Raw genomic sequence first — 26,923 nt, 5'->3', positions numbered from 1 at the left:
CTCAGTGGGTTGAGGATCTGGCGTTGCCATGAGCTGTGGTGTAGGTCGCACACACAGCACAGATCTGGCGTGGCTGTAGCTCTGGCGTAGGCTGGCAGCTACAGTTCCGATTAGACCCCCCTAGCCTAGGAACCTCCATGTGCCGCCTGTGCAGCCGTCAAAAAATAAAGGCAAAAAAACCCAAACCTAGTTTTCCCCCCGGGGCTCTACCCACTACTCTGTTCAATTCCTCAATCTTGTGCTGCTCTGAGGGCTTGATTTTCTCCAGATAATTGTTCTATCATTGCTGATAGCCTGATTCTGTCAGCATGTGTCATTGGCAGAATCGCTTTGGCTGCCAAAGCTTCCTGACCTTTTGCTGCCTCTAAGCTCTGTGAGCATGAAAAGCCTGTTACCCGGAGTCAGAGTCAATCAGAGGATTGTTCATTTAATACTTAGAACTTTGCCCTCACCCTTTTATCTTTAAACTCTTGCCTCTACGTCTGCCAGAGGAATCGTGGCTCCTAGGAAAAGTATCAACTGGCTCAGGTCAAAAGTTAGATCATGTTTTAGAAGCGAGGAAAGAAATCTCTGGCCATCGTCTTGGTGCGTTTTCTCCAAAAGAAAGGTCTGCCTGTTCTATCAGAAACTGTGGGGACCCAAGTACTTTGGACACCCTGTGGAGGAAGCTTGAAACTTAGAGAGTGCCCAGAGAGGGTGAGGACTGGCTTGAGTTGGCAGGAGGCTTGGCCAGCTGCAGGCCTTGTGTACCCCGGGTGGCCTTTAGAGCAGGACCGTGTGATCTGATGTGGGCAGGGATAAAAATGCAGGAGTGGATGGATTTCAGGGCTCATGGTACTAGAAGGCAGTGACCAGGGGAAACGGGAGGACAAGAACTTAAGGGACATGGTCCATGGACCAGCAGGGACAAGAATAGGGGTCATCTGAAATTAGGTGGAACTATGGGGAGAAAAAACATGACCACTTTTCTCAAATTACATCATTCCTTGCCCAAGAGTCTTTATTTCACATCTTGCAGTTGAGCAGGGCCCACATTTAGGCTTCCGGGGACCACCTCACTAGCAGTGCGCTTATAGAAAGACGTAGGTCATTGCTAAGTAGCCTCCTTATGGAAAATGCAGTTATGTGAAAGACCAGCCTCGGGGACTCCTGAATTGTTGAATGTTGCTATTGTCCAGGCGGGTTGGGGCCCTTGGCCGACGGTGCCAAGTCTGAACAGGCCCACCACTGTGTTGGTTGGAGAGGCGCTCACCCACCCACCCCTCGTGCCCGAGGGAGCCTTGGCCTGGAGCTCTGCCCTGTGCCCCGAGGAGTCGGAGGGTCACTGGAGGAATCCTGTGTTGATGCACAGATAACAGAGGCAGGGCCTCTGGCTCTTGGGAAAGGCCAGTGTCTCTTAAAGCCAAGGCGGATTGAAAATGTGGGCTGTAGGTGAGAGGTTCTAGGGAGTGGCTGGTTTTTTTCATCCTTTTTGTTTCATCCTGCTTGTTTTCCTGCTTATTTCTCATTTCACATTGGTTTTGGTAGAAAACTTAAGTATATTCTTAGAATTTTTCTTTTTTTTTTTAATGCTTGTCATCTTTTCTCAGTCTGGGATGCACTGACAATCACCCACCTTTTTCTTTATTTCCAGCGTGGCTCAGGAAGTCAGATTTAATTGGATTCTGTAGAGAACCACAGGTACTCTTTTAGTGTGGGAAGGCTTATCTTCGGCCATGTGCTGAATCCAGCTTGCTGCCTGTGGCGGTAAAGAAAGTTTTAGTGGAGCCCAGCCACCCACCTGTTTGCATATCATCTGGGGCTGCCTTCGTGCTGTGATCCCAGAGTAGTTGAGACTGAGCCCATGTGGCCTGCAATGCCTGAATATTTACTATCTTTGATAGAAGATGTTTGCCAACTCCTGGGCCAGACAGCCGGCTCCTTTCTGCAGGTTGAAATCATTCATATTCATTCTCCAATTTTTTTTTTCTTTTTCTTTTTAAGACTGCACCTTTGGCATATGGAAGTTCCTGGGCCAGGGGTTGTATCAGAGCTACAGCTATGTATGGTCTACGCCACAGCCACAGCAACAAAGGATCCGAGCCTCATCTGCAACCTATGCCACAGCTTGGAGCAACTGGATCCTTCACCCACTGAGTGAGGCCAGGGAACAAACCTGCATCCTCATGGACACTATGTTGGGTTCTTAACCTGCTGAGCCACACCTGGAACTCCCATTATCCAACTGTCCTTTCAAAACTGAAGTTATGTTACTGAGCTCTCCCCCTGCCCCCCTGGCCCCCACCCCCCAAAATATGTAGGACTGGAGAAGGTAGTGAATTTAAAGAAAAAGACAATCATATTTAAGAAATGAAAAAGCATTTGTTTCCCTTAGAATAAAACCAAAATGCCCAGGTAAAATAAGAGTCGGCCTTGGGCATGAGAGCACAGGCTGGGTTCCCTTGCTGCTTTGAGGCGAGGTCCATGGCAAGAGCCCATACACCCTGTCACCTGATTTCAGCATGGGACCAACACAAGCCTGAATGACCACCCCCTGGTGGCTAGTGAGGTGCGGATGCAGCAGAGGAGAGCGGAGCAGGAGGCCATGCGGGGCTGCTATGTGCGGAATCTGCATGCAAGCAGTGGGAGGGCGGGAGACAAGAGGTGCTGACCTTTCAGCCTCAGAACCGGGAAGCTGGTAGGAACAGGAGTCATTGGCTGGTGTCATGGAAATGGTCCTTGGGGACCAGGAGATTTGGGTTCACTGGATGGTTGAAAAGCCCTGAGGATGGACTGACTTTGCCTCAACAGGCAGAGAAGGCCACAGCCAGGGAGGGAAGGACACCAAGAGAGCAGAAGAGGCACACCTGTGGATAAAGAGGACATAGGCAGGTGTTGTCCATCCTGGCATTGACTCACCAGTGTTCTCCTCTAGGTCTCCGTATCTGTAGAATGGGTACAATATTCTTCATCTACCTACCTCTTAGCGATCATGTCTTATTTTTTTTGTATTGAAGCGTAGTTGTGTACATTATTATATAAGTTCCAGGTGTCCATATGGTGATTCACATTATTTAAAGGTTAGACTCCATTTATAATTATTGTAAAATGTTGGCTGTATTCTCCAGGTTGTTCAGTATATCCTTGTAGTTTCTTTCATACCTATTAGTTTGTACCTCTTGTTTTAAAGGATGAGAAAACAGTAAAAATCGAACCCACTGCCCACATAAACAAGAATATTTTTGCAGATGAAAGTGGGCTTCTCATGGCTCATTAAAATGATGACAGTCTCATTTGTAGAATGTGGTTCCTCATGATTTGTTCCTCTTAAAAATCAGGCAACAGGAGTTCCCATCGTGGCTCAGTGGTTAACGAATCCAACTAGGAACCATGAGGTTGCGGGTTCGATCCCTGGCCTTGCTCAGTGGGTTAAGGATCCGGCGTTGCTGTGAGCTATGGTGTAGGTCGCAGACTCGGCTCGGATCCCGCGTTGCTGTGGCTGTGGCTGTGGCTGGCGGCTACAGCTCCGTTTCGACCCCTAGCCTGGGAACCTCCATATGCCGAGGGAGTAGCCCTAGAAAAGGCAAAAAGATGAGGGGGGAAAAAAAAAGGTCAAGTGAGAACTAACCTTTCTGCTGAAGCAGAAAAGAACCTACTCTTGGGACGGGGGCGGGGGGTGTCTTTACACAAGATTGTAAGTGCAGGCCTCCTCATGCCTGCCTCCGAGGTGACCCTGTTAGAAAAGCACTCCTGGAAACTCAATAGACAGAAAGAAGCACATGTCCACTGGTGTTTAGCCGTTTTCTGGCTCCACTTTGAAATGAAAACCTGATGTATTTTAGAGTAGGCACCTAGTCTCCTTCCAGAGAAAGGTCAGGGTCACTGGACCCAGCCATCTGTGCACGTTGACTCCACTCGGGAAAGAGAGGGAAGGATTGACTCTGTCACCTGAATGGATCCTGGTCTCTGGAGAGCGCCGAAGCTCTGCCCACCCTTGGGGGTGCCGGTCTTGAGGGGCCCATAGATCAGCTGGGGCAGGAACAGGTGCCGTCCGAAATTAGGTGGAAAATGGGGGGAACAAATGACCACTTTTCTCAGATTATGTACTTAATTGCCCGATATGTCTTCTGTTGCCAGTCTTTCAGTTAAGTGACTTGTTGGAGGGCACAGTTTTAGACTTTCTGTTACCTCCACCTTAACCATATGTGTCTAGAGGGACTTAAGTCCGAGTTAAGTATTCTTGCTGTGAGGGGGAAAAAAAAAAGTAGCTGTGAGAAAGACAAATGAGGAAAGCCTTCATGGGAGGGCACTTGCCTTTTAAATCCCACAGTTTGGGGCACGTGTTTTCCCCCTAAAAGATGCCCATGATGGCAAGACATGCCCTTACCTGTGAAATAAATGAAAAATTGTTAAGAGAAACTAAGAGTAAATTCAACACATGCACACATGCCTTGCCTCAAGCATGAATCCAATAAACACCTCCTTAGGACTGATCTAAAGTCTACCTTTGCATTATCTAGGGAAAATAAAAAATCTGAGCAAACTAAAAGCATGTGCAGCACCTGCCTCCACTGTCCTAAGCCCGAGGGAGAGACCGTGGAGTAGGACAGACACGCTGGGCCACTGAGGTCCCTCACAGGGCTACCTGCTGGGGCCTGCAGGGCAGAAGTGACTGACAGTCTCATGCATCCCACGTGGCATCGTGAAGGCCCTCTACCAAAGCTCCCGGGGCCTGTGCATCAGCTTACATCGGTAAACTTGAAAATCAGGACTGCTCCACGCCACATACACTGGCCACACACGCTCTCACCTAACACACACATTTAATGTGCAAAGGAAGGTGAACAGCTGAGAACATAAGTTAGTGTTCCTCCAAATGGGGTGTAGTGACCCTCAACATCAGCATCCCCTGGAAACTGCTAGAAATGAAAATTCTCAGGTCCTACTAATTCCAGATCTGGGAGATGGGAGAGTAGGTGAGGGAAAGGTGGTGTTCATGAGTCCTGTAGGTGATTCTGATGCATGCCTAAGATTGAAAGGCTAGGACCTGGGTGGCCCAGGTAACTTAGAGCGTTTTGGAAGATGATCACATGTATGTCTGTCTCTGTCTGACTGACTTGACTGAGTAAGATAATCTCTGAGTCCATCCGTGGTCCTGTGCATGGCTGTGTAGTATTCCACTGTGTGTCTATCTTCTTTACCCAGGCCTCTGTTGTGGGGCCTCCTCTTAAAGAGTCCAAAGATCAGCGTATTTAAGACTCACAGGGTTCTACTGGAAAAACCCTGGTTCACATTTTTTTAACCCAATCATATCCCATACTCATTGGACTGTAGAATCTTTTTCTAGTGAAATACCTAATGACACCCCAAAAAATGGAAAAGGCCCTGGGAAAACCACTGCCTTCATCAGTTTCTACAATCAGGAGAACGGGAAGAACGCAGCTAATGCTTATATCAGAAGGTCTACACTGAGTCAACTTTAGGGAGGGATTTCCGTATCATCTGGCAAAATTGTGTTGTTTCAGGTGTACAGCAAAGTGATTCAGTTTATATATATTGTGTATATATATATTATGTGTGTATATATATAATGTGTATATATATATTATGTATATATATAATGTGTGTATATATATTATGTATATATATTGTGTGTATACATATATTGTGTGTATATATATATTATGTGTATATATATATTATGTATATACACACACACACACACTTTGTTTCCAGAAATTCTTTTTCAAGTTCTTTTCCCTTATGGGTTATTTCAAAGTATTACAAAATATTGAGTATAGTTCCCTGTACTACACAGAAGGTCCTTGTTGTTATTTCATATTTTAGTTATTTTATTTTGCCTTTTGTCTTTTTCGGGCTGCACCTGTGGCATATGGAGTTTCCCAGGTTAGGGCTCTAATTGGAGCTGTAGCCACTGGCCTACACCACAACCACAGCAACATGGGATCTGAGCCGCATCTGCACCCTACACCACAGCTCACGGCAATGCCAGACCCTTAACCCACTGAGCAAGGCCAGGGGTCGAACCCACAACCTCATGGTTCCTAGTCGGATTCGTTTCTGCTGAGCCACAACAGGAACCCTGTTGTTTATTTTATATATAGAAGTGTATATGTGTTAATCCCTAACTACCAATTTATTCCCCCTCTTTCCCCATTGGTAACCACAAGTTTGTTTTCTATGTCTGTGGGTCTATTTCTGTTTTATAAGTTCAGTTGTATCCTTTTTTTAGATTCCACATATAAGTGATACCACATGATATTTGGCTTTCTCTGACTTTACTTAGTATGGTAGTCTGTTGGTCCATCCATGTTACTGCAAGTGACATTATTTCATTCTTTTTTATGGCTGAGTAGTATTCCATTCTACGTATGAACCACATCTTCTTTTATCTACTTATCTGTTGATGGACATTTAGATTGCTTCCTTGTCTTGACTATTATAACTAGTGCAGCACTGTACTGTGGGGTGCAAAGCTACCTGACAGTATGATTCTGTTGGGTGTTGACATTACATTTTAGGAGGATTGTTTTCTTTTGTAGGGTGTGTACCTGTACCAAAAGTTGAGGATAGAGCCTCATTTGGTAAAGACAGCGGAACTGTTTGCAAGTTAACCCTGTGTTCAGAGCTGAGAATAGAAAAAAAACAGTTTAAGATGTACCTCTGCCCTTGGAGTCCTCAATCTAGTTAGGAAAATAAGATACTTGGTTTTATTTTTATCCCCACCTTTTCCCAGAAGGGATTTAAGGCCAGAGATAAGATGTGTGTACAGCCCTTTTGTCATTCACACACTGTACAAATACTGTGAAATGTGAAGTGTTGATACAAAGTTGGGCTAGTCACCAGAGCTTTGGGGCTGTGAGCCAGGGTTCAAGGGCACAGGTATTGCATCAGTTATCTCAGCTGCATCTGCTGGCTAACACCACCCTGTACTATTTGGTTCCTTTTAAGATGCCAAGCCTCTTAGGCCAGTGAGAGGTTTGGGCCTGAAAGGCTCCCAAGGCTCTTTGCACCACTGCTGATAGAAAGTTTTATGAAACCATGCTTAGTGCTGGGGGCTGTTATAATGGCAAACACCCATCACACTTAATTGAGAGCCTTGTAACCAGATACTTGGAATTCCTGAGACTTCTGATTTAGTTTTCTTTTTATGCAGTTTATTGCATTTCACTAAGCCTTCACTGTTCTGCTCTGTGACCAGGTAGAGGATGGGGGGTGGCTGCTCCCCATCCATATTGGGAGCTGCTCATTAGTACTTTATCTTAGGCCAGAGGCCTCAGTCATCAGGCTGTTACTTGATTTCTCTGTCCTGATAGGATTCACAGGCAGGTCAAACAAAGTAAGAGGCAGGACAGAGCTTAAGAGCATAGCCTTGGGAGCTGCAGAGCGCTGAATTAGAATCCTGGCTTGGCCAGGTCCTTCCTGGAAGATTTGGGGAAGTTGTGGAATTTCTCTAAACCTCAGTTTCCACATCTATAAAGCTGATTCTTGGCGTTCCCATTGTGGTTCTTTGGGTTAAGAATCCGACATAGTGTCTATGAGGATGCGGGTTCAATCCCTGGCCTTGATCGGTGAGTTAAGGACCTGGTATTGCTGTGGCTGTGGTGTAGGCAGGCAGCTGCAGCTCTGATTCCACCCCTAGCCTGGGTACTTCCCTGGGCCCAACAGATGTGACCCAACGAAACAAACCCGATTCTTGTGACACTAGATCCCGTCTGGTTATTGTGAGGATTAAATGAGATGATGCATGTAAACCATTTGTATAATGACAGGCACAGAAAGTGCTCACTTAAAATTTATTATCACTGTTACTGTTGAGAAGTGGTTAGCCAGGGTTGAGAGGATGTGTGTTCTGGAAGAAGCAGCTGCGGTGTCTGGGGGCTGTTGGTAAACTGTCCTGGACCACATGCAAACCTTCCCATTGCAGCAGTGGCTGAAGATTCTTAAGTGCCAAATCGCTGAGGTATGTCATCTAGGTGATCAGCCAGCACTGCTGTCTCCCTTCTAGCCTGTGACTGCGACCCCAGGGGCATCGAGACGCCGCAGTGTAACCAGTCCACCGGCCAGTGTGTCTGCGTCGAGGGTGTGGAGGGTCCCCGCTGCGACAAGTGCACTCGAGGGTACTCGGGGGTCTTCCCCGACTGCACGCCCTGCCACCAGTGCTTTGCCCTTTGGGATGTGATCATCGCTGAGCTGACCAACAGGACCCAGAAGTTCCTGGAGAAGGCCAAGGCCTTGAAGATCAGTGGTGTGATCGGGCCTTACCGGGAGACTGTGGACTCAGTGGAGAAGAAAGTCAACGAGATCAGAGACATCCTGGCCCAGAGCCCGGCCGCAGAGCCGCTGAAGAACATCGGGAATCTCTTTGAGGAAGCGGAGTAAGTAGTTGATGAGCCAGAGGAACAGCTCACGGTATTGTATCAACTTAATGAATCTGAACTGCGGCGCCTCCATCAGGGGGCAGGGTTAGTGCTGTGAGTGAAAACAGACGCTGGGCCATTCATGGTCCTGCAGTCGCCCCTCTGGACATATGGGTGAGCGAACACAGGCACATCATTGGGGACCCCAGTTGTGGGGACTGGGGTGCAGATGTGTGCATGTTATAGTCAGCACTCTTGTCTGCGAACAGTGCTCTCGAGCAGGAGCGGGGCAAGGATGCTGAGTTTGGAGACCAAGGGTCCATAACAGAGTCGCAACTCCATACTTGCTAGGCTCGTGAACTTGAATGGCTCATTCCTGAGCCCCTCTCTTCTCTCCCGTGGAGAAGGGGAGGATGATATTTGCCTTTCCCTTAAAAAGTAACAAAAGGATTCATCTATAAAATGACAGTACAACTGCAAAAAAAACATAAATTGTTACCATATGTTTTGCTACCACCAAGGAAATTCCATTACCACAAATGGGATCCCTATTTCTAGGTTGTTTCCACTGCTCAGCTGTTGGTCCACTAGAGCAGTGCTTCATTCACCAAATTATAACAAATTCTCTATAACGAAAACTCCTCTTTTTAGCCCTTCCCTATAATCATCGCTCTGACTTGACAGTGTGTATTTTGCCAGTGGAAAGAGGGAGAATTGAGCTGAGTGACAATGGTTTCTCAAGGGTCAATTGTTATAGCTTCTCCAAGCCTTCTTTCTCCTGCTCTCACACATTCCAAGCTCCTTTGCCAAAAAGGACATCCCCCAAAACAGCATAATAAGATCTAGACTAAAGCACAAAACAGGAAAGGTATGAAGCATGTGTGTTCCCTCAAATGCTAGGGGTTTTTACTGTAGACTCAGTATTTGGCGTGACCAAGGGGTTGGCTTCATAGCTAAATCCTGTACATTGAGGCAATCGTACATCATGGCAGAACCATGGTAACATTTTTGTATGATCGGACTTGAATCAGCATCTCTAAGAAGCCAGATGGACTCTTTATTTAAACACTATGCATGAAAAGCAAGAAGCTGAGAGCCGACAGCTCCAGTACCTTGTAGGAGGTCCTTCCTAGACCTTCTAGATTTAAAGTAACTGGCTGGTCTCTTGATTTCAAGCCTCAGATCTTGTGCCCAAGATCATGTGGTCAACCAGGGTTTTAGAACATGTCTGATGTGGGGCGATAATGCATTTAATGAGGAATTTTACCTCATTAAAAAGACCATGGCAGCTCAGTCTCCTTACATGTAGCGATAACAAGCTTTGGAAGGCCATGGTCTGAGAACAAGCCCATTTAGGAAATGATTTCTTGGCTTTGGTGTCATGCACCTAAGGGAGAACAAAAAAAAAAAAAAAACTGGTATCCTTCAAGAGTTTGCCAGAAGAGCGATTACATTCCTCAAACAGCTCTGTTTCTACCTTCACTATTCATCTGATCAGACAAGACTGTAAATCAGCTCAGGAAAACTAGTTTCATTAATCTTTTCTCAACACAGTATCCAAGGACACTGCATGTTTTAGGATCCAAGATGGTATGATTTAAAAATATACCACATTAGATTTGATTTTTAGAAATTAATAACATTGTATGAGGCCTGAGAAGAAACCAAAAGCCCTCTGTGAATCAACACATTAATAAAAGCAAAGCACTGCAAAAAGAGACTAGCCTCAGGAAAAAAGGCATTTAGGTTTATAACGTGTAATTTAACCCACAAATCCTTTTAAGTATTTTTTTTTTTAAGTACTTTTTCTTTGAGCTGGGTCATGGTATTATCTCAGCCTTCAATATCATTTTTCAAATGGCCCCAACCTTTCAGCATTGCTACATTTTCCCAGTTTTTTCTACAATTATATCCCTGAGAACACTATTCAATTAGGTCATACCCAGAGCTAAGTTCTTCTTGAATATTTCTTTGTGACACAAGTACACATGTACACCTTATATATGAGTAATAGGCAAGTAGATGCCTGCAGTACAGCTTTGGAGATGTGAAGATACAGATAATGCAGTTGGGTTTAGATTGCCAATGAATTATTGTGAAAGCTACACGGTTATCATATTCCACTCAGCAGGTAAATGAGGAAAATGAAAGGGTTGCTTTTGTTGGCATTAAGAGGAAGGTTCCTTGGGTGGGACTCTGCTCAATGGAGGCATGTGTGAAAAGCTCCCTTGGGCTACTGCTCCCACTGTCTTCCCTGGTGACTGGGGGGCTTCCTTTAAGCATGTCCCATCTTGAAGGAGATCCCTAAGATTCAGATCAGAGCATGTTTGGCAGGTCGCTGGTAGGCATACTTCTAGACTGGAGTCGGTTATGTATTCTGAGTTTGTGGGATCGTGTGGGCTGCTTATGTGCAGAGCTGGGACTCCATGCTCTAGACCTGAGGTTACACCCGATATTCAGAATCCCTCCCAGAGCCCATCCGCTATGACACAGCTGAGTGGTGCTGCTGTGTGTTTCTTCAGCGCCTTGGAAGAAAGAAAAGTTATTAGCTTCCGTATAGTCTCTTGATGATAAGAAGTACACAACCAGTACTTAAAGATGAACTATTGCAAACTACTGAATTGGTTTGAAATTACAGAGCCATAGGTACAATATTAGCAGAAAACATAAAAACGAGATCTCATGTTTTCCCTTTGTTTTCCTTAAGTAAATTTATCCTTCTCTTTACAGGAAACTGACCAAAGATGTTACAGAAAAGATGGCTCAAGTAGAAGGAAAATTATCTGACGCAGCTTTGCAAAGCAACAGCACAGCAAGAGAACTGGATTCTCTACAGGCAGAAGCTGAAAGCCTAGAAAACACAGTGAAAGAGCTTGCTGAACAACTGGAATTTATCAAAAACTCAGATATTCGGGGTGAGCATTTTTTTTTGTGCAAACGCTTAATCCTAGACAATGGATTTTACCATCTGTGCTTTTAATGAAGGGTGTTTTGTTTTTTGTCTTTTTTTAGGGCTGCATATGAGACATATGGAGATTCCCAAGCTATGGGTCAAATCGGAGCTGTAGCTGCTGGGCTACACCACAACCACAGTAAGACGGGATCCAAGCCCCGTCTGCGACCTATACCACAGCTAACGGCAACACCAGATCCTTACCCCACTCAATGAGGCTGGGGATCGAACCTGTGTCCTCATGGATGCTAGTCAGATTTGTTTCTGCTGAGCCACGATGGTAAATCCCTAGTGAAGATGCTTTTAATAGAGCACTTTCAGAAAAAAAAAAAAATTAAGTGCTTTGTAGTAACGTTAAAGCTTTTTCCCGAGTCTTTGGCGCAAATAAGGATTAAAATCTCTACCGTACAAATGTGGGACACAGGGCGTAGAGAGACTGACACAAAAGGGGGTCACATGGAGTAAGCAATGGTTGTTGCATTAGAATGGCTTCTGTTTCTTGATCATTTTTCAGTTAGTAGTTTAACTTCTTGCCTTCTCTTAGAAAGGGGCTCTTATAATAGTTAAGAATTAAATTGATACTTCTGCAAATCCTTTTATATTCAAGAGTATGATTTGGTCAGGAAATTCTGTTTGCAAATCCTTCATGTATTGATATCACAGGCCACATTATAGGAACCTTCCCCTCTCCCCCGCCACAAAAAAAAAAAAAAAAAGTGCAAATATGTCAGATCATCCTACCCATCCTGTTTTATGCATGACTGCTTGTTTGGGGGTTTAGATCCTTAAAGCTAAAACATGTCAGGATGCTTTATGTTTATAATATTAGTCATTTGAGTAGATCTAAATAGTTAAATGACTGAGAAAAGGGAAAAATCATCTGGCTATGTACTCTACAGTCTGCCTAATACCAATTACTTAGAAAGAACTGGGAGTTCCCGTTGTGGCTCAGTGGTTAATGAACCCGACTAGGAACCATGAGGTTGCGGGTTCGGTCCCTGCCCTTGCTCAGTGGGTTAATGATCCGGCGTTGCCGTGAGCTGTGGTGTAGGTTGCAGACGCGGCTCGGATCCCGAGTTGCTATGGCTCTGGCGTAGGCCGGTGGCTACAGCTCCGATTCGACCCCTAGCCTGGGAACCTCCATATGCCGCGGGAGCGGCCCAAGAAATGGCAAAAAGACAAAAAAAAAAAAAAGAACTGGATGCTTACCTGCGTGTAGAAACAACAGCTACATGATGGACTGAATCTTCTAATCCAGATGTTCGGCATCCTCCGGAGCCAGAGTTAGGCGCTAACGGGACCCAGCATATTCACTGATCATGAAAGGAGTTATACTTCTTCTTCAATATTTTATTCCTTGAATTTTAAAACAAAACCATACGGTCAATTTAGGGCTGGAAGACGCGAAATACAGCTGCTACTTGATGGGGAGATTGGGTCCAGGAGGATTAACGGTGGTTAATTTCATTCCATGCCCTAGGCGCCTTGGACAGCATTACCAAGTATTTCCAGATGTCTCTGGAGGCAGAGGAGAGGGTGAATGCTTCCACCACGGATTCCAACAGCACTGTGGAGCAGTCGGCCCTCATTCGAGACAGAGTGGAAGACTTGATGTTGGAGCAAGAGTCCCAGTTCAGGGACAAACAGGAGGAGCAGGCCCGCCTTCTGGATGAACTGGCAGGCAAACTACAGAGTCTGGACCTTTCAACTGCTGCTGAGCTGGTAAGGTTTGAGGGTTTTGCCTCAAGGGTTTTCATCCTGCAGGAGAAAAAACACCCTGCATTGTCTTTAACACTGTCCACTTTGCAAATGAGTCCACAAGAGGGAAAATACCCAGCTCTGGTCTCTGGCCCAGTCTGGGATTATCTGTGACCAAGCTGGAGTAAAAACAGCAGCATGCGCATCTCCAGCCTTCCTCTCTTCTGGTGGTTTCTCTGTGGTTCAACCAAAGAGTCAAGCCTACTTTCCCATGCTGCTGAACTGACTCAGGGACTTACTTAAACTGGATCCTTTTTATATTGTGGACATTTCTTTTTTTACTTTGTTCTGATTTGAAGTACAAACTCCACCTCATTGTTGAGCAATTGGGAATCATTCTGGGAGAGACTTTCTAAAAAAGTTAAAGGGACCTAGAGAATTTTTTTTCATGGGTAGGTTAGTTAAAATATCCCTTTGTCCCAGTAACTTTTCCTGGTGAAGATTAACCTTGAGACCAGCCTAGAAGGTATATTCATTTCCCAGAAGCTTTTAAAAAGTAACTCTGGAGCCAAAAGACATTGAGCAGTGAGTGAGTTTAATGAAAATCAGGCAGAAAGCCCCCCCCCCCAAAAAAAAGCCAAACTAAGCCTATTTCTTCCTCTTGCTCCCTTTATTATTGTTTTTCATGGAAGAGTTCCTATCTTAAAGAATCTGGAGCACAGTTTTAATACATTTTTACTTTATAAGGCTTAGAAACACAGAGGAATAATAAAGGGAGGAAGGTGGGTGCATAGCAGGTGGTGTAAATTGCAATTTTGTCTTAGTGACAGTCCCCCCTCCCTCTCTGCCTTCTTCCCTCTCCCCCCTTCTGTGTATTGCGGCAAATTCGATTGACCACCTACAAGGTTATGTATTGATTATCTTAGGAACCTTGATGGCATCTGGTAGAAATAGGGAGTCAGGAGATCTTCTGTCACTGTTTCTTTAATAGAGAAATGGAGAGCTGGAGCAATGTGTAACTGCACCCAGGGTGAGACAAAGCCACTATATGTAGGCAAGAAATGCCAACGCTCTCAGTCTTCCTTCTGTCCCGTATTGATGCTTTCCTTACAAATTCTAAGAAAAACTAGTCATCACAAAGAAAATCTTTAAAATGAAACTGAAATGAAAAACAGCTAAGCCTGCCGAAGGATGTTTGCTTGGCAGCAGAGGGCATCCTAGGAGCCGGGGGCCCGAGGACAGGTTCCTCCAGCCATAGGCGTGGGAGCCTGCCGTGGGCTTGTCTTCGCATCCCTGCAGGGAACTGCCCTGGAACTCAGCTTCTTTCCTTCTCAACCTGTGCCTTTGTTAACAATCCTGCAAGAGGAATTCCCTGGCAGCCGTGTGGTTAAGGATCCTGCCTGGTCACTGCTGTGGCTCCAGTTTGATCCCTGGCCATGGGAACTTACACATGCCATGGGTGTGGCCAAAGGGGGGGGGGGAACCCTCTGAGAACTCCCTTTATCTGTTCCATACTGCCACTTGTGTAGAAAGACTTTTGCCCCTTTGTGATTTTCAAGTACCTTCAGTGCTTTGTGTATATTTAGTTAGACCCATACTGTTTTTTTCAAGCCTGCCAGGCTGCTGAAATAAAACAGATCTTCTAGTGTTGCCAGGTTGTTTTTAGAAAACATCCCTAAGGTCTCAACGCTTCTCTTCTTGATTAAGGCTCTTGTTCTTGTGTAACATGTAGAATAAACTTTGCTTTCTGAAGCTATGTGCTATAAGCCAGATACATGAAATGCTATTATTTATTATTTCCCCAGCTCTGGTCTCTGGCCCAGAGGCATGTATTGTTAAACATATAATGGGATTATAAATTATCACAAAATTACTAGGTTAAAGAATCGAGTGTATTTCTTTTAAAACCACTCTTATTTCTTAAAAGGAATTCCTGTTTGGGAATATTCTGTTAGCCAGTTTTCACTGCAGTGTATCTTACCTCTTCAACATGAGCATTTTCCAAAAGGATAGCTCTAAACACAATTGTTCTTCCTGCTCAGCCTTTTCCATCATATAGCAAACTTGCAATTTATCAGTGACCATGTATGTGCTACAACCAAGTCCTGGTCTCTCTCTAAGTTTCTGGTAGAGAAGAGAGGAGGAGTCTGGTGGGAGTTTGGAGGCTATTTGGGCAAAGTTATACTCACCTTTGTTTTCTCTCTTCTTCTCCCATCTGGGATGTCCCCTGACTCCCCCTGATCAAATCCCACCAGCCAGCACTCCTCCAATTATACCAATCCTCAGTGGTCTCTCCTTTGCCTTCCTTTTTTTTTTGGCAGCACCTGTAGCGTATGGACATTTTCAAGCCAGGAATCTTATCTGAGTCCACACTACAACCCACTACCAGGCATCAAACCGATGCCTCCACAGAGACAAGCCAGATCATTAACCCACTTTGCCACAGCAGGAACTCCTGCTTCATACTTTCCTGCTGTTTTACGTAAAGTGATCCTAAAACACCCATTAATGGACCTTTTATGTCACCCTTTTCACCAACCAAAACAGTTAACATGGTGGCAAGTCTGAAGAAGAGTCCCAATACCTTTTTTTTTTTGGTAAACCCAACCAGTTAGGTTAAAGGGGAAGTATTCTTTGGCTTTCAAATCAGCAGACTTGAGGTTGATAGAACAGATAATGCTTGTGCCCTGCACAGGGACCATATGGTATTCCAGTTCACTAGACAGCTGATTATTGCGGGGTTGGAATGTATCACTGTATCTTTGGAAATACAGCAGGTTAGCGTATGTCTAAGCTCTGTGGGTCCTCTCCATCCTGAACACCGCTTTCAAGCACCCTCGCTGAGGACCACCTACACACTCTCTGGGGCCACCCAGGCCCGGCACAGCTGTCAGGGACTCACTCAGCAGACTCACTCTGCACCCTGCGCTTGCTCCCTGGTTCGTTGCAGACGTGTGGAACGCCTCCAGGGGCCTCCTGTTCCGAGACAGAGTGTGGCGGCCCCAACTGCAGAACTGACGAAGGACAGAAGAAGTGTGGGGGGCCTGGCTGTGGTGGGCTGGTCACCGTCGCACACAGCGCCTGGCAGAAAGCCATGGACTTTGACCAAGATGTCCTGAGTGCCTTGGCTGAGGTGGAACAGCTCTCCAAGATGGTAATTCAGTGCCTGACCTGTTTTTGCTGTTTGTTTGCTTTCAGTTAAGACTGGATGATCTGGAAGGCAGAAACCAATTCCAAGTGCTGACTAAAGTAAAAACGCCTAAGTTTTTGACAGGTCAGGGAACGAGATAAGGTTTTTATTCACAGATGGCTTAAGAATCTGCTTCTTTCTCATGACGATGATTTGAGAGAAAACCATGTTACCAACCATGGGTCCAGGGTTATGAATACATCTAGGTGAATTTCAAAAGTTCTCTCCTTTCTTCTGAAATGACACATGACAAATTATTAACTATGTTAACTGAAGTATTTATGTTGATACCTGAGAAAAAGACAAAGGAACCTTTTACAGGCCAAATGTTTTGGAGGAGTTAAAACTAGAAAAAAAATTGATATGCTAGCCCTAGCTCTGTAAGAAGACTGTATAGGAATCTGTATAGTGAATATTTTCAGTCTACACAGGAACATGGTTGAACAGAGACATTTATGTCTAAAAGCCATGATTCCAGATGCTTAGTTTTCAAATATCGTTTTCTGAACCATTTATAATCTACTTTAGAAAGAGTGACACTGTTCCATGGGTAATTTATCCCTCATACATAGGTCTCTGAAGCAAAACTGAGAGCAGATGAAGCAAAACAGAATGCTCAAGATGTTCTGTTGAAAGCCAATGCTACCAAAGAAAAAGTGGACAAGAGCAATGAGGACTTGAGAAATCTGATCAAGCAAATCAGGGACTTTTTGACCCGTAAGAAATTTTTTCACCTTACTTTTAGACATTTTTTCCTATCTTGCAATATAAAACAATTTTATAAGAGTCTGTAAGAGGCCGTAATTCAAATCTGCATTTTAAATAAAGCCAACTTCTGGCGGGGAAGAGACTATTCCCCCCAAAAAGAAATTTCCATGTTAAAACCATTTCTTACAAGGTTTATGTATCTATACATAAATGACCTGTGATTTATGCAGATATACATACACTTGATGTGATACCCAAGTAGCAAATCAGGAAGTCAAACATACTGTGAGAACTGAATTTGGAATTTGTGTTAGATTATATATTGATATTAGAACCGTAACTTGAACCGCCTTTCGGCTAAGATCAAGTGAAGAACCTTAACTGAAAGTACAGCTAATTATGGCTTTGCCCCCAAAACTTTGTAACTGTACTGCTTACAGGATATTTATTAAACCTTTGGTTTATGTTCTATACAAAAACAGAAAATCTCTAGGATTTGTGGTCCAGCTTATAAGTGTTGCTGGTCAGTTTGAGTGTTATCAGTAAGGATGGTTTTGGCCAAAAGGTAAAAAAACTCTCAACTGAAATGGACTTAAAAAAAAAAAAAAAAAAGGAGTTCCAGTCGTGGCTCAGTGGTTAACGAATCCAACTAGGAACCATGAGGTTTTGGGTTCCATCCTTGGCCTTGCTCAGTGGGTTAAGGATTCAGTGTTGCTGTGAGCTATGGTGTAGGTCGCAGACTCGGCTCAGATTCCGAGCTGCGGTGGCTCTGGCGTAGGCCGGCAGCTACAGCTTTGATTGGACCCCTAGCCTGGGAACCTCCATATGCCGTGGGTGCAGCCCTGGAAAAGACAAAAAGAGCAAAAAAAAAAAATGTATTTTATAACACACAAGTTCAGTAGTAGCATAGAGCCATGGTTCAGGGATCCAGGCATTTCTTATTTTTCTGCTCTATCATTTTTAAGCCTATCAGCTTTGTTGTTAGGCTAGTTCCTCCTTGGTTGTAAGGTGGCTACCAAAGTTCCAACCTTCACATAAAGACATAATAATATCTAATAGAAGAGACCACCTATTATTTTTTTTTGCTTTTGCTTTTTAGGGCCGCACCCATGGCATATGGAGGTTCCCAAGCTAGGGGTCTAATCGGAGCTACAGCTGCTGGCCTACGCCACAACTACAGCAACGCTAGATCCGAGTCTCGTCTGCGACCTACACCACAGCGCATAGCAACACTGGATCCTTAACCCACTGAGCGAGGCCAGGGATTGAACATGGAACCTCATGGTTCCTAGCTGGATTCATGTCTGCTGCGCCATGACGGGAACTCCTGTTGCATCATTTTTAAAGAGAGGAAATCTTTCCCAGAAGCCTTTGAGACGTCATCTCCACAAATCTCATTGGCCATGCCCATGCATAGATGTCAATAACAAATGGAATGGGATTAGTCTAACTGCAAGGTACTCAGTATTTATGTCTCAGTTGATAAGGTTACCTTACCCTAGAGGTAGCACCCAAACAAAATCACTATTCTGTTGGCAAGGAAAAAGGTGGAATGGTTAAATAAGTAAGGAGCCAACTGTATTTGCTAAGGATATTTTATGGAATCAATATTCTGTGGAAGCCATCATTCAGTCATCTTTTCTTTGGGGCTCCATTTTTACCTACTTTCACAGCTTAAAAACAAAAGCTAAAAATTAATGACAATTTTAAAGCTTAAACTCTTTGGTATTTTTTTGTTTCCACATTGGATATTTGAAACTCCTTGCTTGACCTTCTTTGATAAGATACTACCCTGATTCTCTTGCTTCTGACTGGATTTTCTCCCTTTATGTAATTTTCTGAATCCAAATAATTTATGAAGAATTTCAGCACTTACATTTGCACTTAACAGTCGGTTCCTTCTGAATCTTTCAACCTCAACTGAAAGTCTTCATTGCCTTTTAGGATCAAGTCCCAGCTTTATACCCTGGCCTCTATTGTTTGCTAGAGTCTGTACCATTTGCTTCACTCACTTCCACGTAACTTCTCTGCTCATCCTTTCTCTCTGTCCAGAGACACCCTCTCTTCTCTCAAATCCTGTTGTCCTTCAGACCCTGACCAGTCCCTCACCCTCCAGTCTTCCCTGAAGACCCAGCCTACAGCCAATGCCAGTACACTGTCTGCATTACTTTCTCCTGTGTGTAGTTCTCATCTCCCGAGCTCAGCATAAAAACTCTTAAATAGAAAGGGCCTCTGTCTTGGTGTAACTCCACCAGGCTGATCACATAGTAGGTGACCAATAAGTGGTTGAACTGAGTGAGCCATCTATGACTTTCACCTTTTCATGGGAACATCTTTGCTTTTAACAGAGGACAGTGCTGATCTGGACAGTATTGAAGCAGTTGCTAACGAAGTATTGAAAATGGAAATGCCTAGCACCCCACAGCAGTTACAGAACTTGACAGAAGATATTCGTGAACGAGTTGAAAGCCTTTCTCAAGTAGAGGTTATTCTACAGCAAAGTGCTGCTGACATTGCCAGAGCTGAGCTGCTGTTAGAAGAAGCTCAAAGAGCCAGGTATCTGAAGAACATGGCATTCAGGGGGCTTATTTCGTGTATCTGGCATGGGAGTAAAAAAGCGTGTAACCAGTGAAAGTTCTCAGAGTGACCCACGTGAAATTCTCTGGGTCATTTCAAAGAACGTTTTTTTCTTAGAGGAAATACTTTTTTTATGAATACATCTAATACTGTCTCATTTTTTACACAGCAAAAGTGCGACAGATGTTAAAGTCACTGCAGACATGGTAAAGGAAGCTCTGGAAGAAGCAGAAAAGGCCCAGATTGCCGCAGAAAAGGCCATTAAACAGGCAGATGAAGACATCCAAGGAACCCAAAACCTGTTAACATCGGTAAGCTACTACAATCATTATAATTTGTGGCAGAAATCACTCACATAAACTCTCATCAGAAAAGAAATTCATTTGACAGTTACGTATGAAAATTCCTACAATTAAACACTAAAGGATTCCATTAATTAAATCTGAACATCTCCCTTAGCACAGATGCTAGAAGTTTTGTTTTCAAAGAGAAAGGACTCTGAAGACACTAACCCCGCTTTCATTTTCTTTCTTTTTTTAATGGCTGCAAACATGGCACATAGGAGTTTCTGGGCCAAGGATTTAATCTGAGCCACAGCTGCAACCTATGCTGAAGCTGCGGCAACACCAGATCCTTTAACCCAATGTACCAGGACGGGGAATCAAACCCACACCTCCACAGCAACATAAGCCACTGAAGTTGGATTCTTAACTCACTACACCAGGACAGGAACTCCAACCTCCTTCCATTTTCATCTTCCCAAAAAGCCTACGAAAGATAAAAACACAGTTTTCTAATTCTTCAAGGAATCCCCTAGGTTCTACAGTCTGTTTTGTTCAGAATGCCTGGAAAACTTAATTTATAAGTAAAATACTCTTAAAGCCTACCAAGTATTATATTCACTAAGATGGAGTTCTCTTGTGGCTCAGCAAGTTAAAGATCCAACATTGACAATGCAGTGGCTTGGGTTCAATCGCTGGCCTAGGAACTTCCACATGCCACATTTAGCCAAAAAAAAAAAAAGAAGAAAAATTTCCACATGGATTTAGTGCTTTATTCTGAAAATCTTCTCTTAAAAGGAATGCAAGCAATTTTACTCTTTCACAAATTTTTCTTTCTAATCTTCGTGAGGTTCATTTGCTATGACTCATTTAACCCCCATCTTCTCAAATATACTTTATAATCTATTATTTAGTGCTGTCCCTTTCTCAGGCCAACAACTTCCAATGTTTAAAGCCTGGGAGATGGTTTTTCAGCCTGCTTTACCTTCCCTTGGTTGATACAAACCCATATTCCCCGATTCTGTCTATTACTCTCAGCAAAACGAAGCCAGACACTTCCTCAGCCGCCTCTCTTTGTTAAATTCTGAGCATACATAAGGTCCTTTCTTCGGGCTGCTTGTTAAAAGTTTAGAAAAACTTTTCCTACCAGACTATTTAAAGTACTGTTTTTTTCTGGCTTTAAGTTTTTTTTTTTCATTAACATGCTGTTAACATGTTAATGAACTTGATTTAGGTGACTTTTAAAAAATGTTTTAAAAAGCAAAATGGAAATTATTAATCAAATTATAGGTGAGATATTTGGCTTGATGATGTAAGTTAACAATGGTGGGGACCCTGGAGGGCAGCAAGCATTTCAACAGGAATAAAGAGAACCTTTACCTAAATCATGCAAGTAAAAGCTTGTAAGAAACTATCCACTTACTTGAAACTAAAAAGGTTATCTTCTAAGAGTATTTTCTAAGTTAATTAATGGGTAAACTCTCAGATCAAGAATCATTTTTTGGCGTTCCCGGCGTGGCGCAGTGGGTTAAGAATCTGACTGCAGCAGCCTGTGTCACTGTGGAGGTACGGATCTGATCCCTGGCCCAGCTCAGAGGGTTAAAGGGTCTGGTATTGTCACAGCTGTGGTGTAGATCGAAGCTGTGGCTCAGATTCAATTCCTGGCCTTGGAGCTTCCATATGCCCTGGGTGCAGCCATAAAATTACTGGAAAAAAAAATTATATATAGTTTGAAATACTTAATTTCAGCATATGTGTATACTAACCCACTAGTTCAGTTATGGCAGAGTAATTCTATGGAACAGACCCACTCTTGAAGATCATCTTTAAGAAAAATTAGGTACTCAGTCAAACTGCTACTTTCGCCATGGGTCAGACTGCTTACTTTGGCTAGCTTTAAAAAAAAAAGAAAGAAAATACTGATGACACTTGGAAGACAGATCAAACGTGGACCCTCACCAGTCACACAGATGAGATACTTTTCCCCTAAATAATTTTGAGTGTTCATAGCTTCCAGCTATAACTTTCCCAGACCATACACTACTTTACAATTCTATAATAAGTTTTTGGAGTTTAACATTCCCAGACTCCACTATCTTCATTAATTAGCTGAAAACACTCAAATTAACTTTCCAAGTACTTTGTGAAGTGCTGTAACCTCCCTTACTAGAGTTTAACATTTAGAGTTGATAGAAAAAAATGAAAGGTGATTCAAAAGTTATCATTTCTGCACCCATGTTAATTTAGAAATTGATGTGGAAATCCCTCTTCTCACATCTGCTTATTTGGGAACACTATTTAGCCAAAGTTTGCAGGTGTCCTTAAAATACTTTCTCAACACAACAAGCTGCCTGGAAGTGGTTCAATAAGGGAAAAATTTAATATATCAACTACTTCAAGTCGAGCACTTTATATCAGCTTCCTTGAAATTCTATTTTCTTTTTAGTTATTATTTTTGTTCTAGAACAACAGAATGGCAGCATTTTTAATCTTCCTCTAAACCTGTATTCATAATACTTCCTACCAGTTCTTGAATTCATGTCTTACTGAAAGACTGACATTGTACTTCTAGATTGAATCTGAAACAGCAGCTTCTGAGGAAACCTTGTTTAACGCCTCCCAACGCATCAGCGAGCTAGAGAGGAATGTGGAAGAACTTAAGCGGAAGGCTGCCCAAAACTCTGGGGAGGCAGAATATATTGAAAAAGTAGTATATGCTGTGAAACAAAGTGCAGATGATGTTAAGAAGGTAAGTACATCTTTGTAACTTCACAGCTTTGTGGATAAAGGAGCAACTAGTCTCCTTGACTTTATTGCAATTATTCAGGGACACTGACCTACCACAGTTACTCATCAGAAAGATCCCAAGTGACCTGTTTTGAAATAGCAGTCTTCAGAGACACAGATGCAAAGGATGGATGTGAACATGATCCACAAGCGTGACACAGGCCCTCAAATCCAAACTTGGATAAGGGTTTAGAAGGGGTAGAAGTCTTAAAACAAGCATAGTGAGCTTGTATTTCAATTAGGAAGATCTTTTTTTTTTTTTTTTGGTCTTTTTTGCCATTTCTTGGGCCGCTCCCGCAGCATATGGAGGCTACCAGGCTAGTGGTCCAATTGGAGCTGTAGCCACCAGCCTACGCCTGAGCCACAGCAACATGGGATCTGAGCCGCGTCTGCAACCTACAACCACAGCTCACAGCAAAGCCGGATCCTTAACCCACTGAGCAAGACCAGGGATCGAACCCACAACCTCATGGTTCCTCCTAGTCAGAGTCGTTAACCACTGAGCCATGACGGGAACTCCAGGAAGATCTTTATAACAGTAATTACATGGCCCTTTAAGAAATTTTTAAAAGTGGCAGGGTAGAAAATGCTTAAAGAATTCCTAACAGAGAAGAGCTAGCAGGAAACCATATCTCAACCTCTTCTGTGCTCATTTGGAATTAACCACCCCTTCACAAATTATCTGCAAAATAAAGCACCTTACAAATTTTTTGCTAGAAACCAAGCAATCACTGAAACACTCTCTTAAATTTGTTTTAGCAATTATTTATCCCTCAACAAACCTTTTTCAACATTCCAGGGGCGTGCTCAAACTGTTCAATAGTTGTAAGGGATATGAAGTCAAGATTTTGTCCTGGAGGTTACTGTGCCTTTTTGGCATTAGGTACAGGTGACTTCCCTTACACTTTTGAGTTGAGGAAAAGAACAGAACAATAAGAATAGTTAAAACTGCCACATCTGTCTTTTTCACTGTGATCTGTAGTTTCTTGCAGGTCTGAGAGCATAAATCTCCCATAGTCTTCTTACAGAGGCATTCTGCGTAAATATGAAATTTGATTCCAGTAAAGAGGAACAAAACCCCATGACATGAAATTCCTATGTCAATGGCTATTGTTTGAATGGTATTTTGCAAAAGAGTTACTCAAAACCATCTCTCCAACCCCACATGCTATAATCTTGCCCTTTCTTTTGTTAAATCTGCCTTTTCCCTGATTTCCTAATATTAAGTCTCTATCAACCCTAAATTAATCAAGATCCAGGTGGTCCTCTCATTTTTTTTCAAAACTGGCTTTTTTCTTGCATATGGAGTTCCTGAGATCAGATCTGAGCCACCATTACGACCTATGCCAGATCCTTTAACCCACTGTGCTGGGCTAGGGATCAAACCTGTGTCCTGGCACTGCAGAGACATGAACAATCCTGCTGCACCACAGCAAAAAAGGCCCCAAACTGGCCTTTTTTGATGTCTAACTACCTGGATCTTAGCATACCTCCCTTTGAGAAAACCTACTTCTCTAATTCCCCCTCCATGCAATTCTCCTACAGTATCTCCACAGAAAGGACTAATCCCCAGAGACCTACACAAGTCCATCATGTCTTGGGGGTTTTTGTGTGTGTATGTCTGTTTAGGGTCGCACCCATGGCATATGGAGGTTCCCAGGCTAGGAGATGAATTGGAGCTGTAGCTGCTGGCCTTTGCCACAGCAAGACAGGAACCAAGCTGCATCTGCGACCTGCATCGCAGCTTATGGCAACACTGGAACCTTAACCCACTGAGCAAGGCCAGGGATGGAACCTGCATGCTCATGGATCCTAGTCAGATTCGTTTCCGCTGAGTCAAAACAGGAACTCCTAATTCCACCATTTCAAGTTAGTGTTTTCAATTATTTATTTACTACTGAATAGCTGGAAGCCTGAGTACCCCTGGTTGGTGGCCTTTCATTCAGACTGCTTTCCACGCAAGTTATTATCACTGATCCAAGCTTGCCACAACTATACTATTGGTCTTAAATGTAATTACAGCACTAACATTATTAACTCTTTCTGCCTCAATGTGGAACTGCAGACTCTGGATGGTGAACTTGATGAAAAGTATAAGAAAGTAGAAAATTTAATAGCCCAAAAAACAGAAGAGTCAGCTGATGCCAGAAGGAAAGCTGAAATGCTGCAAAACGAAGCAAAAACACTTCTGGCTCAAGCAAACAGCAAGCTGCAACTCCTGAAAGGTAAGTTTTTTTCACTTAGGTTCATGAAGTATTTTAAAATTAAGACATTCATGGAGTTTACTTAAAAGGTAAAAATCTATATACTGTCTTAGGCACTTAAACAGAGCCTTATAGGCAAAGAAAGATCAGTATTTGATTTTGAGATCATAGTATAACTGCTCAGACCTTTTCTTTTTATCTCCCACAGATTTAGAAAGAAAATATGAGGACAATCAAAAATATTTAGAAGATAAAGCTCAAGAATTAGTAAGATTGGAAGGAGAAGTCCGTTCACTCCTAAAGGATATAAGCCAGAAAGTTGCTGTTTACAGCACCTGCTTGTAACAAAGGAGGAGAGGCTGTAAGTAAGACAGCTGAGGTGACCAAAGCAAAAAATCACTACATTTTAAAAACTGACTTAATGATCTTGAAAATAAAACTCATTATCTATTTAATGTTTTTAATCACAACCTTTTGTATGGAGTTAAATAAAGTACAGTGCTTTTATATAAACAGAGTATAATTCTTAAATTGTCACTTTTTCTAATTTAATATTCATGAATGCCTTTAACAAAGAATATTATGGGGAGTTCCCATCGTAGCACAGCAGAAACGAATCCTACTAGGAACCATAAGGTTGTGGGTTCGATCCCTGGCCTCGATCAGTGGGTTAAGGATCTACCTAGTGTTGCCCTGAGCTGTGATGTAGGTAGCAGACTCGGCTCGGATCCTGCAGAGCAGTGGTGTAGGCCGGCAGCTGTAGCTCCGATTCAACCTCTAGTCTGGGAACCTCCATATGCCACAAGTGTGACCCTAAAAAGCAAAAAAAAAAAAAAATTATTTTTCACTGAAAAGATGGATTTATAAGCAAGTTGATGACTTTTGTGGAGATGCTAATTTCTGTTAGGTCTGTAAACAAACTATAACTCATCTGTTTGGCAGGTCAATATCCTCTGCAAATCCACCTCCAAAAATCACCTTCCAGGTGGAGATTAAGGAGGAAGGATGTAGCCTGAGCTACTAACTTCACTATTTCAGTGGCTATGCAGTTGCTCTAATCTCTACCAACTCCTCTAAGTATTCCTTGCTCTAAGAAAGAAAACAAAACAACTTTTAGGAAAGTGTGACTTTTAAGTATTAGCATCTAGAATAGGGCTAGGGTTGCTGAGGGGAATGTTTAAATTGAGCTTAAGTTTAGGGACACTGCTTGTGTCACATGAGCAGTGCTACTCCAATTACAGAAGAATGCTATAATTTCTCAGATTTGGTATTTTACTTGATTTCACAATCATAGAACAATCACTTAGGCCACTGGATGAAAAAAATGGCTGGAATACTACTGCCAAGCCTGTGTCAACTTGATAGCTGAGATAGCTGGCTAACAGGCTAGGCCCTAAGAGGTTTTTCCACACATCCTTCTTCGAGCAAGGCTATTCTGTGTACCATTTAACAACCACCCACACATCCAACACAGCTGCACAAAAGTTATGTAAACAGCTGTAATCTCAACAATAAAGGCAACTTCTATCTGGTTCAAGGCAATTATCTGTCGCTTTTATATAGAAATCCTAATAACTAGTAAAATAGTTGTACGGCAACTAAGTCTTTTTTTTTTCTTCTTGATTATAATAAGTATTTTACTTACAATTAAATAGAAGTAGAAACCTTTATGACTCTCATTCCTTTTTCAGCTAAACTACACATCTCACTTTGAAACTAGATCAGCTCAATGAAAGGGCCAATTAACATCCTCGTCCTTTACAAGCCAAGAGAATACTTAGAACTTACCAACATTGCAAAATTTTTTTAGACTCAGGACTTCATTCCCAACCAGATATATTTTCATTCACATACTGGTAAAGTTGCATTAAAATGCTATTTTGCATCTATGTCTAGGATTTTGTACCAAATTATATTTCACTATTCCCTAATCAGAAACTTTCTCCCTAGAGTAGGGGGCATGGTTGAGATTTAAACCAACTAGCACTTCACATTCATATTGAGATTTCCAATTCTAAAAAGATGTGGAGTTCATTACGAATAATGACAGACAGCATATCTCAGACCAACACTCCTATAGAAAATAACTGAAAATTCTGAATAAAATATACTTTGTAAAAGTAAAGGTACAAGAAGGCAGGGAGGAGGTGCCCTCAAAGAACAGC

The 26,923-nt window shown here is 42.9% G+C and overlaps 1 protein-coding gene and 1 long non-coding RNA gene across 4 annotated transcripts in view; one reads left to right on the top strand and one right to left on the bottom strand.

The window, feature by feature from the left end:
* LAMB1 (laminin subunit beta 1) overlaps positions 1–25,274 on the top strand; it is a 77,237-nt gene extending 51,963 nt beyond the window's left edge. For both annotated transcript variants that reach the window (XM_047751749.1, XM_047751748.1), the window contains exons 25-34: positions 8,009–8,378; positions 11,091–11,275; positions 12,794–13,035; positions 15,962–16,165; positions 16,774–16,918; positions 19,258–19,465; positions 19,656–19,797; positions 22,340–22,516; positions 24,620–24,779; positions 24,967–25,274. In XM_047751749.1, coding sequence (XP_047607705.1) covers positions 8,009–8,378; positions 11,091–11,275; positions 12,794–13,035; positions 15,962–16,165; positions 16,774–16,918; positions 19,258–19,465; positions 19,656–19,797; positions 22,340–22,516; positions 24,620–24,779; positions 24,967–25,103 — 1,970 coding nt within the window. In that variant the 3' untranslated portion in view covers positions 25,104–25,274. The remainder of the gene's footprint in view (positions 1–8,008; positions 8,379–11,090; positions 11,276–12,793; positions 13,036–15,961; positions 16,166–16,773; positions 16,919–19,257; positions 19,466–19,655; positions 19,798–22,339; positions 22,517–24,619; positions 24,780–24,966) is intronic.
* Positions 983–12,799, bottom strand: LOC125110489 (uncharacterized). Of its 2 annotated transcripts, XR_007130656.1 has the most exons (3): positions 12,523–12,799; positions 2,652–2,846; positions 983–1,738 (listed from the first exon to the last, which is right to left on the bottom strand). It is a non-coding gene; the product is annotated as an uncharacterized LOC125110489 (long non-coding RNA). The 2 variants fall into 2 exon arrangements; XR_007130655.1 differs by lacking the exons at positions 983–1,738; positions 2,652–2,846 and adding an exon at positions 7,765–8,790 and having other exon boundaries at positions 12,523–12,795.
* Positions 25,275–26,923: the final 1,649 nt, after the last annotated feature.

This window comes from Phacochoerus africanus, chromosome 11, assembly GCF_016906955.1.
Source record: "Phacochoerus africanus isolate WHEZ1 chromosome 11, ROS_Pafr_v1, whole genome shotgun sequence".
In the NCBI taxonomy this organism is placed as follows: Eukaryota; Metazoa; Chordata; class Mammalia; order Artiodactyla; family Suidae; genus Phacochoerus; species Phacochoerus africanus.
This window is presented reverse-complemented; position numbering and strand designations above follow the sequence as displayed.